Source organism: Rattus norvegicus, chromosome 12, assembly GCF_021556685.1.
Source record: "Rattus norvegicus strain SHRSP/BbbUtx chromosome 12, alternate assembly SHRSP_T2T, whole genome shotgun sequence".
Lineage (NCBI taxonomy): Eukaryota > Metazoa > Chordata > Mammalia > Rodentia > Muridae > Rattus > Rattus norvegicus.
In genome coordinates, this window is record NC_141545.1 from 40723935 (window position 1) to 40737099 (window position 13165).

General features: G+C 50.6%; 1 protein-coding gene across 13 annotated transcripts in view; it reads left to right on the forward strand.

Annotated features, from left to right (window-relative positions):
* Nucleotides 1–13165, forward strand: part of Kdm2b (lysine demethylase 2B) — a 127151-nt gene that overhangs the window by 105801 nt on the left and 8185 nt on the right. For 7 of the 13 annotated variants that reach the window (XM_087578444.1, NM_001100679.1, XM_087578449.1 and 4 more), the window contains 10 exon segments: nt 2025–2249; nt 7676–7819; nt 8693–8779; nt 8957–9217; nt 9433–9546; nt 10098–10136; nt 10324–11003; nt 11634–11797; nt 11883–12044; nt 12627–12845. In XM_087578444.1, coding sequence (XP_087434570.1) covers nt 2025–2249; nt 7676–7819; nt 8693–8779; nt 8957–9217; nt 9433–9546; nt 10098–10136; nt 10324–11003; nt 11634–11797; nt 11883–12044; nt 12627–12845 — 2095 coding nt within the window. 13 annotated transcript variants of the gene reach the window in all.

Consider the following 13165-nt stretch of genomic DNA (forward strand, 5'->3'; position numbering starts at 1 on the left):
AAATGCCTACCATTACAGTTACCTGTCATTCTTTTTTTTTTTTTTTTTTTTTTTTTTTTTTTTTTTTTTCGGAGCTGGGTACCGAACCCAGGGCCTTGCGCTTCCTAGGCAAGCGCTCTACCACTGAGCTAAATCCCCAACCCCGTTACCTGTCATTCTTGTCAACACTGCTGTGTTCTAGACATTTTTGTTGTGGCTGTTTGCCAAGTTCTCAGGTCCACAAAGCTCTGGACACTAGTTGTGATAGGCTTTCTTGGTGACAGACCTGTAACTTGACCTGACATATATAGTGTGGATGAAGACTGGTGTGTCCCACTAATGGTGTCAGCATGGTAGAACTGGGCTGTGTGTGTTTAGGGGAAGCCCAGACTCACTGTAAGGACAATGAGAGGTCTCTGGGACGCTCTGCTACTTGACTTTGGTGGGTGGGGCCTCCCATCACAGGGGAGATGATGGTGCTTAATTAGGGTTCAGAGCAGAGAGAGTGGAGACATCACAGACCTTTTCTCTTAGGATGGTGTCCTAGGAAGCTTCCCCTGAGGTCGGGGGAGACGTGTGGTAGGACAGGTACCTGGAAGCTGGCACGCTGCACAGCAACAGATCCTCACGCCGTGAGACAGGATTCTCCATGTAGAGCCAGGCTAACAAAGGGCAGATGTCTGCTGAGGGCGAGCTGCTGTCTGAAAAGTGACTGTTGCCATTAGGTGATAGGCTAGTCGGTTTGAACAAGAGCAGCGCCCTCCTTAGGAGCCGGGTGATTGTCCCAGTAAACTCACCCTACAAAAGGACACTTTAGAGCAGTGGGTCTCAACCTTCCTGGTGCTGTGACCCTTTCATACAGTTCCTCATGAGATTATTTTCATTGCTACTTCATAACTGTAGTTTTGCTACTGTTACGAATCTTAGTGTAAATATTTGTGTTGTCCGATGATTTTAAGTGACCCCTGTGAAAGGATTGTTAACCCAGAAGGGTCACTACCCACAGATTGAGAACCAGTGCTTTAGACAGACAGTACTATCACTGTGCTGGTTCTTCCTGTCTCAGAACCTTGATCGACAGTGAACCCCAGTCCTGCAGGTCCTCCATGCATTGGATTTGGCAAGGCTCTGGGACTGGGGGCTGGAAGCAAGAACTACAGCTGCTCCCTTCACGGTTGGGAGTGCTTTATTTTTATCTGGTCGCTTGTTTTCTTTCAAGTCACAAGGAATGATACATTGATACTTTGGAAGTGGGGTGTCTCTGAAGTGCGGGCCTTCTTCAGGGGGTACTGCCCAATTCTCTTGGGGGTATCTGGGTGGCGAGCCATCTCATGGCCATGCAGTGTTGCATGAGATACCTGTGATGTCAGTTCTTCTGAGCCTTGTCTCAGAGGAACCGCCAGTTTGAGGCATTCTTATGAGTGCTAGACCTCTTCACATCCCCCAAAAATGTATGAACTAGTCCTATGCAGTTTCTCAGCCAAGCTCAGAGGGGAGAGAGTCGATGCTTTGGCACAGGTGTTAGAGGCCTGTGCCCTGTCGCCCCCTTTCCCAGGAAGAGTAGATTAGCTGTGGGCAGGAGGAGGCCAGGGCAGCCCAGTTGCTCCCTGTAGTAAAGCTACTTATAGCTGTGCTGGGAGAGGGCTTAGAACTGCGGGCCTTTAACCACAGTCTGAGAAGCCCCAGATCACTCTCGCTCCAAAGGATCCTCCTTGCTTCTGCCTTTGATGTTGGTCTATAGTCCTTGGTATTTCTTGGCTTCTAGAAGGATGCCCAGTCACATGGCCCTTCTCCCTGTCTTCATGTGTGCTCCCACACTGGCCTGTATCCAATTGTCCCCCTTTCAGGAGGTTACCTGACTTGCCCTCCTTTAACCTAGCTGCCCTGAATCCCATCTCGGGATGAGTCACTTTCTGGGGTGCCACTGTTGCCACCCAAGGTCAGCATCTCTTGCTCAGGTGTACAGCTCAGCCTGGCAGCCTCTCCCAGGGGCTGGGCTGCCCTTGACTCCTCCCATCTCACTTGTTCCATCTGTTCTTGACCAGAACCGGGTGGTGGGTCGGCCTAAGGGCAAGTTGGGCCCGGCCTCAGCGGTGAAGTTGGCTGCCAACCGAACAACAGCAGGAGCTCGCAGGCGCCGGACGCGATGCCGCAAGTGCGAGGCCTGCCTGCGGACGGAGTGTGGAGAGTGCCACTTTTGCAAGGACATGAAGAAGTTCGGAGGTCCTGGGCGCATGAAGCAGAGCTGCATCATGCGGCAGTGCATCGCGGTGAGTGCACAGAAGGCACCGGCAGGGCCTGCGGGGCTCCGGCTCCCTGCTAGTCTGTCCTGCCCAGAGGGGCTCCGTGGGATGAGGGGGTTTTAGGCGGTTCCCTTCCCAGCTACCCTTGGTTACACTTGGGCAGCCTTGCCGTGCTGCAGACTCCTGTGTGTTGTCTGGTGGTCTCTAAGTCTTCCCTGCCTGAAATAGCTGAGTACTTTGAAGTCCCCCTTATTAAAGGTCAGGGCAGCCTGTCTTGACTGTGACCCCATTACCAACATTTGTGATCCAGGGTCCTGGGCCCTTCCTTCCTGTCTTCATAATCAGCAGTTGGGTGGACAGTTAATTTGCCCTAGATGAGGAGAGCTGATATATGGCATGGTTGGGCTGGGCCCGTGGAAAACTCAGCCGGCAACTCCAGACACTCCGTGCTTCTTTGGCAATCTGACCGTCCTGGAGTTCAGCTTTAGTTCCCTCCTCCACACTCTTAGACTTTGCCCTCCCGGAGACACTGCTCCCTGAGGGCCCAGTGGTCTTCTTCCTGACCCCTTGAAAAGCTGGCTTAGCTGGAGTAACCAGATTCCCTCCATCCTGGTGAACTGGACCATGAGTCCAGCATGGTATTGGGTGAGTGAGCTCCTCCGTCATGAATGCAGCAGCCCACCCCCTCCCCCAAAACCCCCCACCAACACACACCCAAGCCTTGAGCTTCGTCTCTTTCTCTCTGCGTTCATGCCACCTTGTTGTTGCTTTGGGTCAAAAAATACATACCATAAAATATACCAATATACATATTTTAAGCATATAGCATAGTGTTAATTCTATGCACAATCTGTGGCTGATCTAGAGGACATTTTCATCTTTCTTCATTTTCATTTTTGCTTCAGGCAGAACTCTAGCCATTTTCCCAGTTCCTAGAAACCACTGTAACGTTTTCAGTTTCTGAGAGTTTAACCAGTGCAGAGAGCACGTTTATGAGAAATTAGACAGTGTTTGTCCTTGTAGGAGTTGTTTATTTCACTTAGCACAACATGCTCAAAGACACTTGTTACACCTGACAGAAGTATTTTAATTTAAAAGTTTTGTATGCCGTTTGGTTATTGTGCCATGGCGTTGCTTTGTAACCCTGCTGGCCTTGACAAACACATGCAAGTCCTCTGCCTCGACCTCCTACCCGGCTAGTTTGTTAATCTTGGGTAATATTAGATATGTAATATCACTTTAGATAGATGCGTATCATACCTGTTTTGTTGTTCTCTGCGAATACTGGAATTGTCTCTACCTCTTGGCCTTTGTGAATAACACTGCAGTGAGCATGGATACCCAAGTGCCCTTCTGAGATCTGGCCTCTGTGGGCAGCAGTGGAACTGTTGGGTCGTAGTGATTCTGTTGTTAGTTTTTGAGGAATTTCCATAGTGGTTCCACCATTTCACAGTGCATGAGAAGTGCAGAGATTCTCCACAGCCTGGGCCACATCGCTTCCTTGAGTTGTCTGTTCTTTGTTTTTAACATACCGCCCTAATCTGTATTGAGCATAGCGGACTGCTTATTTACTTGAATTGCCCGATGTATGATTGACACTTTGCCATGTGTTTGTTAGCCATTCGTATATCTTTCTTTCAAGTCCTTTGCACAGCTTCAAGTTGGATTTTTTGGTCTTTTGCTTTGATAAGTTGTAAGAATTCTTTATATATCCTGCATATTGTTGCTCAAAATCAAACTCAGGCTTTTTGTTGAGATTCGATTACTTTGTTTTATGTTTATGACTTTTGCCAACGTGTATATACACCATGTGCATGCATCACATGAGTGTTTTGCCTGTGTGTGTGTCCCCGTCTGTCCAACTGAAGTTACAGACAGTTGTGAGGTACCAAGTAAATGGTACTAGGAATTGAACCTGCATCATGCCTTTAATTAATCTCAGTGTTCAGGAAGCAGACAGATCTCTTTGAGTTCAAGGCCAACCTGGTCTACAAAAGAGTTCCAGGCTAGGGAGGACTGATAGAGACCCAGCTTTAAAAAATTTTAAGAAATCATCTTTCATCTGAAATTGTGAAGTATCAGACATCAGATATATATATTCAAACAACCTGAAGAAAGTGATTATTCTATAAAGGTGTGGGATGAGGAAGCAGCTGCCACTTGGGTATTTGGGAAAACAAAGACAACTCAACTGAAATCCAAGGAAAAGATGGGTGCTGGGCAAGAAAAGGCAGAGGGGAGCAAAGTCAAGGAGCTGCGCAAGGAAGCTGTCAGCCAGGTGGGCCAGGGCATCTAACACAAGGAGCTTGGCTTGGTATGAATTGAGTAGACCAGACTTGGTGGGAACAGCCCATGGAAGCCATGGTCTGAGGTTGACTCTGAGGCAACCGATGTGATCCTGGATGGAGATGAGATTGGGCAGCAAGGAGGATGTCTATGTCTGTGTATGAAGCTACTACATACACACGGGAAAAGGGAGCAGGGAATGTGGGTCACATATGGGTAAAGGTTAGAGGCTGAGACAGGAAGATTGACAGTGTGAGGCCTGCCTGTTCTGAATGCAGCAATTGCCAAATCAGCCTGGGCTACAGAACGCAATATGTTTTTGGGGAAAAAAGCATTTAGCCAATTCAGGAAGCTATGTGTCCATAGAGAAAGCAAGGAGACACAAGAGTCTCTTTCTCCTAACAAGACTGCACAAGGAGGTGCCTAGCCAGGCACCTACAGAGAGAAAGACAGCATTCTACACAGGTTTTCTCTGTCTTTTCTACCTGGGCAGATCGTCACAGGTCTTCCGGTGTGGGAAGTCTAGGAGCCACTGTGTTCGTTCCGACAGCAGTTTCCACGGACAGGTTCCTGAAAGTGTGCCTTGTTTTTGAGACTCCCTGTTTTAGTCTCCCTGTAGAGCGTTGGCTGGCCTCAAACTCATTGAGACCCACCTGCCTCTGAGTGCTGGGAATAAAGGTGTTTGTTACTATAGCTAGCCTCTCGTAAACTTATCTGTGGAATGTTTGTGTCCCAGATTATTTTGAGGCCCTTGTGAAGCACTTTGACTAAGACTGATGGTGCTTCTCCCCCGTATAGTAGGCACTAATTGGCACAAGAAGGCTGAAGAGCTAAGTTGACCCCTGGCCTCACTGTGTATCATTCATAGCAATTTTCAAATTACATGGTCTTAAGAAAAGTCATATTAATCTAATGATGTATTTGAAATTACAATTGAGAAATTAAAAAAGGTTTAGGTTCATTTTAAAAATAAGTATGTTCACAAATGACATTTTTATGAGAGCCAACTCTATATTTTTAAAAATAAAAGTAATTAGTAAGGGGAAAGTGGCATTATCTCATGTTTCTGTAAATCTCTTGTATCTGACTCACTAGGACTTGCGTTTTCATATCTGCTTCTGTATACCACCAGTTAGATATGATGATTTGGATGGAACCTGAGGAAAAGCCCTGCCTCCCACAGGTTGCTGAGCAAGAGAGGAGCATGCTAAGTCTTCGGTAGATGAGCCTGGGTCCTTAGAGCCATCCAGACCCCACGGGTGGTAGCTGCTTTATTTATTTATTTTTTTTTTAAGTTTTATTTACTATATATGATTACACTGTAGCTGTGTTCAGACCCACCAGAAGAGGGCATCGGATCCCATTACATGGTTTTAAGCCACCATGTGGTTGCTGGGAATTGAACTCAGGACCTCTGGAAGAGCAGTCAGTGCTCTAACCACTGAGCCATTCCTCCAGCCCCAGGTGGTAGCTTCTTTTGTTATTTTATTTACTTACTGTTTTTTGGTTGGTTGGTTGGTTGGTTGGGTTTGTTGTGGTGATGGTGGTGGTGGTGGTGGTGGTGGTGGTGTGTGTGTGTGTGTGTGTGTGTGTGTGTGTGTGTGTGTGTGTGTATGTGTGTCTGGCTGTCCTGGAACTCATGCTGTAGATCAGGCTAGCCTTGAATTTAGAGATCGTCTTGCCTGCTGAGTGCTGGGATTAAGGGTATGAGTCACCAGTGCCCTAGGCGACAGCTTAATGTCAGTTGCAAGATGGAATCTGAAATTGTAACCATCAGCTTTTCATATTGTTGTATTAAGAGTTGTCAAGCTTGGCTGGCCTTGCCTCTGCAGTTATGGTTGTAGCATTACATACTGGTACTGAAGCCATTCCCAGAGACTGCAGCATGCTCTAAGCATATGCACATAGATCACATTTGATAGTGTTATTATCATTCTGATAAGAAGCCTGTTCCTGGACTTGGAAAGAGTACCAGGGGAAGGAAGTTTTCATTAACTGTTATGTTAGCCTTGAATTTGTCATGTGTACAACAAGTTGGTGGTTATTTTTCTTTTTTTAATGACAGGATCAGATCTTAAGTCTTCAAGAAAATACAACAGCAGCCAGGTTTTTTTCCTACTTTTTCAATATATTTTTAAAAAATATTTATTTTATGTATGTTAGTACACTGTAGCTGTCTTCAGACACACCAGAAGAGGGCATCAGATCCCATTACAGATGGTTGTGAGCCACCATGTGGATGCTGGGACTTGAACTCAAGACCTGTGGAAGAGCAGTCAGTGCTCTTAATCACTGAGCCATCTCTCCAGCCCTTTTCTACTTTTTCAGTTAAAAAGTTATACTCCGAGCTAGACATGTTAGCTTACACCAGTCTCTGTATGGAGGCTGAAGCAGGCAGGTCATGAGTTCCTAGATACCCTGGGCTACATTGGGAAACCTTGTCTCTAAATAAATAGCAGAAGAAAAAAAAAAAACAAAAATAAAAAAAAAGTTGTTCTGTGGAGAACCTGGTGATCAGTTGAGCTCAAAACATAGTCACATGTGTTTCCCTTTGATAGTGGCCCTTGGCATGGGGAAGTACTGTGCGCCTATTTCCTGTGTGGAAAGGATGTGTGCTCAGGGGTAGAAGTTTGTTGAACTTAGTAATCCAAGACGGCAAGTGGAACTGCAGATCTTTTCGGTATGCGTGTGGGCCTGCGTGATTGACTGGCTGCCTAGATGCTAGGGCCTGGCACCTCAGTGAAGTCCCAACCCTGCCACCCACCCATGCTTTTGCACTGTTATGGCAGAATGCAAATAATGCCTTGTTCTTACTCAAGATGGGTGTGGCTGAGTCCTCTTTGAGGTCTCAGAACCGAGACTGTGGATTGTGCTCTGATAACAATGGGAAGAAGGTGTTAGCCCTCTGTGGACACATTTAGATTTGTTGATATAAACAGAATAATTTCCTCAGGTTGTCTGCCTCACTCCTTTAAAAGATAAGCTCTGGATACAAGAGATGTTTATCTCTTCTGTTCCTTGCTGTTTTCCTAGATCTTGTAGAGTACCTAGCACTGTTAGTATGGGAATAAATTGGCCTGGAGCAGCTTTCTGACCCCTGACGGTTCTAGTCCCCAGTGGGGTCTGTCTTCCCTCCCTGATGGCTTGCATGTTTCTTGGGTCCTCAGCCAGTGCTGCCCCACACCGCCGTGTGCCTTGTGTGTGGCGAGGCAGGGAAGGAGGACACAGTGGAAGAGGAAGAAGGCAAGTTTAACCTCATGCTCATGGAGTGCTCCATCTGCAACGAGATCATCCACCCTGGATGCCTTAAGGTAGTATCCCCCAGAGGCTCTGCACACACACACACACACACACACACACACACACACACACACACACACACCCTTCAGTTCTAGGTCATTCTGTGTTGGGTGATGAGTCCTGGATGCCTTAAGGTAGTATCCCCCAGAGGCTCTGCACACACACACACACACACACACACACACACACACACACACACACCCTTCAGTTCTAGGTCATTCTGTGTTGGGTGATGAGTCCAGGGCAGGAAGAGTTTGAAGTCATGTCCTGACTGAGTAAACTCAGTTCATTCTGAATACCCTGGACCCCAGAACCATGGCAGGTTCCAAGCATCTTAGTAGACAGAAAGCACCTGAGACCTGGCTTCTGGGAGAAAAGAGCCTGGGCCAGGGAGGGCGGGTCCTGAGCAATAGGTGGTTTTTCTCCTATGCATTTGCACCAAGAACCGGTTTCTGTGATATGCTAGGGCAGGAATGCCTTGTGGGTGACCTCTGTGCCTGCCTGGCTCAGGCAGCTGATTCCACCTGAGAAAGGAAGAACACATTCTGTGCTGGCACACGTCTCTGTCCCAGCGTTCATGTCTGTGGGCTGCAAGCGGTGAGGGCCTTGGTTCCCTCTGCACACCCACCTGAAGGGGTTGCTATGCCATCGTGGCGTTGGAAGCCAGCCTCTCCTGGTAATTATTGCTTCACCATTTCTCTTGAGCTCAGCTAAGGTAAATAACACAGCCACGTGGTGGGTCTTCCCTTTAGGCTAGGCACAAGGTGGACACAGCTTTGGGGAGGGTGTGAATGCTGAGGTATACCGGTCTTTGAAGGACCTTGTGTCCTGTGGACTCTCTGAGTACCCCTCCTTGCCCACTGAGTCCTGTCCTGTCCTTGCAGATTAAGGAATCAGAGGGTGTGGTCAACGATGAGCTTCCCAACTGCTGGGAGTGTCCGAAGTGTAACCATGCCGGCAAGACCGGGAAAGTGAGTGCGGACTCCAAGTCCCTGGTTGGGTCGGGTTGGCAGAAAGGGATGGGCCGGGCCTTGCCAGGACCAGCCTGTCCCCAGTTGTCAGTCAGGTGGGGTGCAGCGGGCTGGGCAAAGAGAAGCAAGTTCAAGGATATACAGTTGGATTGTTGTTCTCTCTTTTTGGCCTACAAGCAAAAGCGTGGCCCTGGCTTTAAGTATGCCTCCAACTTGCCTGGCTCCTTGCTCAAGGAGCAGAAGATGAACCGGGACAACAAGGAAGGGCAGGAGCCTGCCAAGCGGAGGAGTGAGTGTGAAGAGGCCCCCCGTCGCAGGTCAGACGAGCACCCCAAGAAGGTGCCTACAGATGGCATCCTCCGCCGAAAGTCTGACGATGTGCACCTGAGGAGGAAGCGGAAATACGAGAAGCCCCAAGAGCTGAGTGCACGCAAGCGAGTACGACCTGGGAAGGCCTGGGTAGCAAGCAGAAGGGTGGTGTGGCTGGTCTTAGGTATGGGGGTGTGGGGTGGGGACCAAGGAAAGTTAATGGGTACAACCCGGGAATCCTGGCCTCTTAAGAGCTGCCCTGAGCAGGTCACCCAAGTTCTGAAAGCCTGGTCCAAAAGAAAGAGAAAAGCCAGCGAAGTCACTCCTCTTCCCACCCCCTTTAGGCCTCGACGCTTCAAACGTCCCCCGGTTCCTCCTCTCACCTCTCGCCGAGGCCCCCTCTAGGCAGCAGTCTCAGCCCTTGGTGGAGATCCAGTCTCACTTACTTCCAGCAGCAGGTGCTCCCACGCCCCGCCCTCCTGAGGCCCTGGGGACTCTGGAGTCAGGCTGCCCTCCGCCCCACTCCCCACACCCTTGTCCATCGCTGCTGGGCTGCAGCCCGCCTGAGAGGCTGAGGTGGAGAGGCCTCTGGTGGTTGGGGAGGCTGCAGCTGGGAAGGTCCTGGCAGCCCTGCTTTGCTATGGGCCTTGCCATTAGTAGCCACAAGGTGGCGCCTGGAGAAGCTCCTGGCTTAGGCTTGACTAGGGGTGTCTCCTGCCTGGTCTCCAGAGCTCTGGGCTCCCTCAGCCATGACACTGCTGTTAGTAGGCAACTATCCTCTCTGATCTATTTCAGGTGGGAGGTCAGCTGGGCGGGAACAATTGGCCATCTTCCATTATTTCTGTCATTCTCTGGGAGAGCATCAGGCTGTCAGATGTAAAGTCATGGCTTTATAGGAAGATGGCCTCCTAGCCCTTACTCAAGAGACTGGGCTTGTGGGGTGGGAGTGTAAGGGGGACCATTTTCTCCAGTCCAGGAGCAAGCTCTGTACCCTTTCTTCCTATGACAGCTAAAACCTGGCAAAGAAGATAAGCTTCTCAGGAAAAAGGTACCATCTTCCCTCCCTCCCCTTGTGTACCTGCAGCCTACTTTAGGCTGTCAGAGCTGGAGGCAACACAGCCACCTGGTGGCCCAACTACATCTCATTGTAGGGTTGGGAAGTCTGGGGTGGGTGCTGCCCCAGACTGGGTTAATCCCAGGCCACCCATCCTCACCCTTCTCACTCTCTCCGGCAGCGGCGGTCCTGGAAGAACGCTGAGGATCGGCTGTCACTGGCCAACAAGCCCCTTCGGCGCTTCAAGCAGGAGCCAGAGGACGACCTGCCTGAGGCACCTCCTAAGACCCGGGAGAGTGATCAGTCACGGTCCAGCTCGCCCACAGCTGGGCCCAGCACTGAGGGGGCCGAGGGCCCAGAAGAGAAGAGGAAGGTGAAGATGCGCCGGAAACGGCGGCTTCCCAACAAGGAGTTGAGCAAAGAGCTAAGCAAGGAGCTCAACCACGAGATCCAAAAGACAGAGAGCACCTTAGCCCACGAGAACCACCAGCCTATCAAGTCAGAGCCCGAGAGTGAAAACGAGGAGCCAAAGAGGCCCTTAAGCCACTGCGAGCGCCCGCACCGCTTCAGCAAAGGGCTCAACGGCACTCCTCGGGAGCTGCGGCACTCACTGGGACCTGGGCTTCGCAGCCCACCTCGTGTCATCTCCCGGCCCCCGCCCTCTACATCCCCACCCAAGTGCATCCAGATGGAGCGTCACGTGATCCGGCCACCACCCATCAGCCCCCCACCTGACTCGCTGCCCCTGGATGATGGAGCAGCCCATGTCATGCATAGGGAGGTGTGGATGGCAGTCTTCAGCTACCTCAGCCACCAAGACCTGTGTGTCTGCATGCGGGTCTGCAGGACCTGGAACCGCTGGTAAGGAACGCCCTGTGCGGGAGGGCTAGGTTGTGGGTCAGCTCGGTCCGTGGAAGCGTGTAGTGCTTGAACTGCAGTGGAGGCACGTGTCTGCTTTCCAACACGGAAAACTAAGGGCCATGCAGAATCCCTTGTCTAGACTTGGCTGACGTTGGCTGAGAGTATGCCCATAGTGACTAATTCAGCCTGCCGTTTTCCTAGTTTCAGCTGAGTTTCTGACCTTCCGTCATTAACAGGAGGATCCAGTACCTACCTCCACAGGGGTTGTTAAGACGCATCCTATAGAAGGCGTAGTAAGGCCCAGGAGGCATTTCATGGAGAGTTCTAGCTGGAATTGTCTATATAAGCATGTGGCCGTCAGCAGAGGTGCCCATACTTGGGGTGGGTGCTAAGTACATTACAGAGGGCTGGATCTCCCCCCCCCCCCCCCCCGGGGCTGGGGACCGAACCCAGGACCTTGCGCTTCCTAGGCAAGCGCTCTACCACTGAGCTAAATCCTCAACCCCACAGAGGGCTGGATCTTAAAGGCACATCCTCCTTGTAGACAGAGGTGGGGAAGTTACTGCAGCCAAGCAGGGGTCCCCACCCCCGGGGGACAGCTCTGATGATTCCCGTCTGGCTGACTCCCAGGTGCTGCGATAAGCGGTTGTGGACCCGCATCGACCTGAACCACTGCAAGTCCATCACTCCCCTGATGCTGAGCGGCATCATCCGGCGGCAGCCGGTCTCCCTGGATCTCAGCTGGACCAACATCTCCAAGAAGCAGCTGAGCTGGCTCATCAACCGGTTGCCTGGTAAGCGTTTGGTGAAGGGCCCCAAGTGTGTAGTGATGGTGGCCTGGATGGTGTCACCTGACTCCTGCCCTCTTCTCGTCTCTAGGGCTCCGAGACTTGGTGCTGTCAGGCTGCTCATGGATCGCTGTCTCAGCCCTCTGTAGCTCCAGTTGTCCACTGCTCCGGACCCTGGATGTCCAGTGGGTAGAAGGACTAAAGGATGCCCAGATGCGGGATCTCCTGTCTCCACCCACAGACAACAGGCCAGGTGAGTTGCTGGGCTGGGGCTGTACCCTAAGCGTCTGTCCCGTGGACATGAGGTGACCAAAGTACCCTGTTCTATTTTGACCACAATCACCTACTGTCCTGCCCCAAGCTTCCTCTGGCCTCAGCCCTTTGCTGGAAGATACAGGGCAGAATGTCATTAGGGTGTGAGGGTGTGGTCCCAGGTCAGCTGCCTGGGTGCCTCCCGATCCCCCAGCCAAAGCTCAGATGAGGATGTGTATAAAGTGAGGTGACAGCAGACAAGGACAGTGGGCCATTCCTGCACCAGCCAAGGTTTTGGTTTTCCATGAAATTTAGGCTGTTTCTGAGATTTCTTGATGGTAAAGGCAAAGACCAGCTTGGACTTAGGACTGCTAGAATAAAGTGCAGTGAAAACAGCCAGGCCTGAAGACAAAGCTCCCAACCGGTTATGAATTCTCATTGCTCTGTAGAGGATCTAGAAGTACAGGTTCTGATGTGGAAGCTTCAAATGCCGAGATTCCGGCTGTGTCGTTGGGTACACTTCCTGATGTGGGTCTTCCCTATAGAGGCTGATGGGTCGCCTCTCTCCCATCTGTCCCAACAGGTCAAATGGACAATCGGAGCAAGCTCCGGAACATTGTGGAACTGCGCCTAGCTGGCCTGGACATCACAGATGTCTCCCTGCGGCTCATTATTCGCCATATGCCCCTGCTCTCCAAGCTCCACCTCAGTTACTGTAACCACGTCACTGATCAGTCCATCAACCTGCTCACTGCGGTCGGCACCACCACCCGGGACTCTCTGACAGAGATCAACCTATCGGGTGAGCTGGGCCCCAGACCTGTGGGACTCTGGGCTCTGGACAGCTATGGAGAACTACTGTCTGGTCACAGTGCTTTAACATACAAGTGATTGAGCCCACCAGCTCTAGAGAGGAAGTCGCTGTGAGAATTAGGATACTTCCTATCAAAAGCCTATCATTGAAGGCATATTACGGTGGTTCCTGATCCAAACTATAGCCTAGGACATTTCCTGGGTGATAAGAGACAAGATCATGCCTGCAGCCAGTGTGTGGGCAACAGCCGAGGATGGGCTGGGAGGCAGGGTCCACTGAACACAGTTGACCGTATTTCTGCCTCTGTT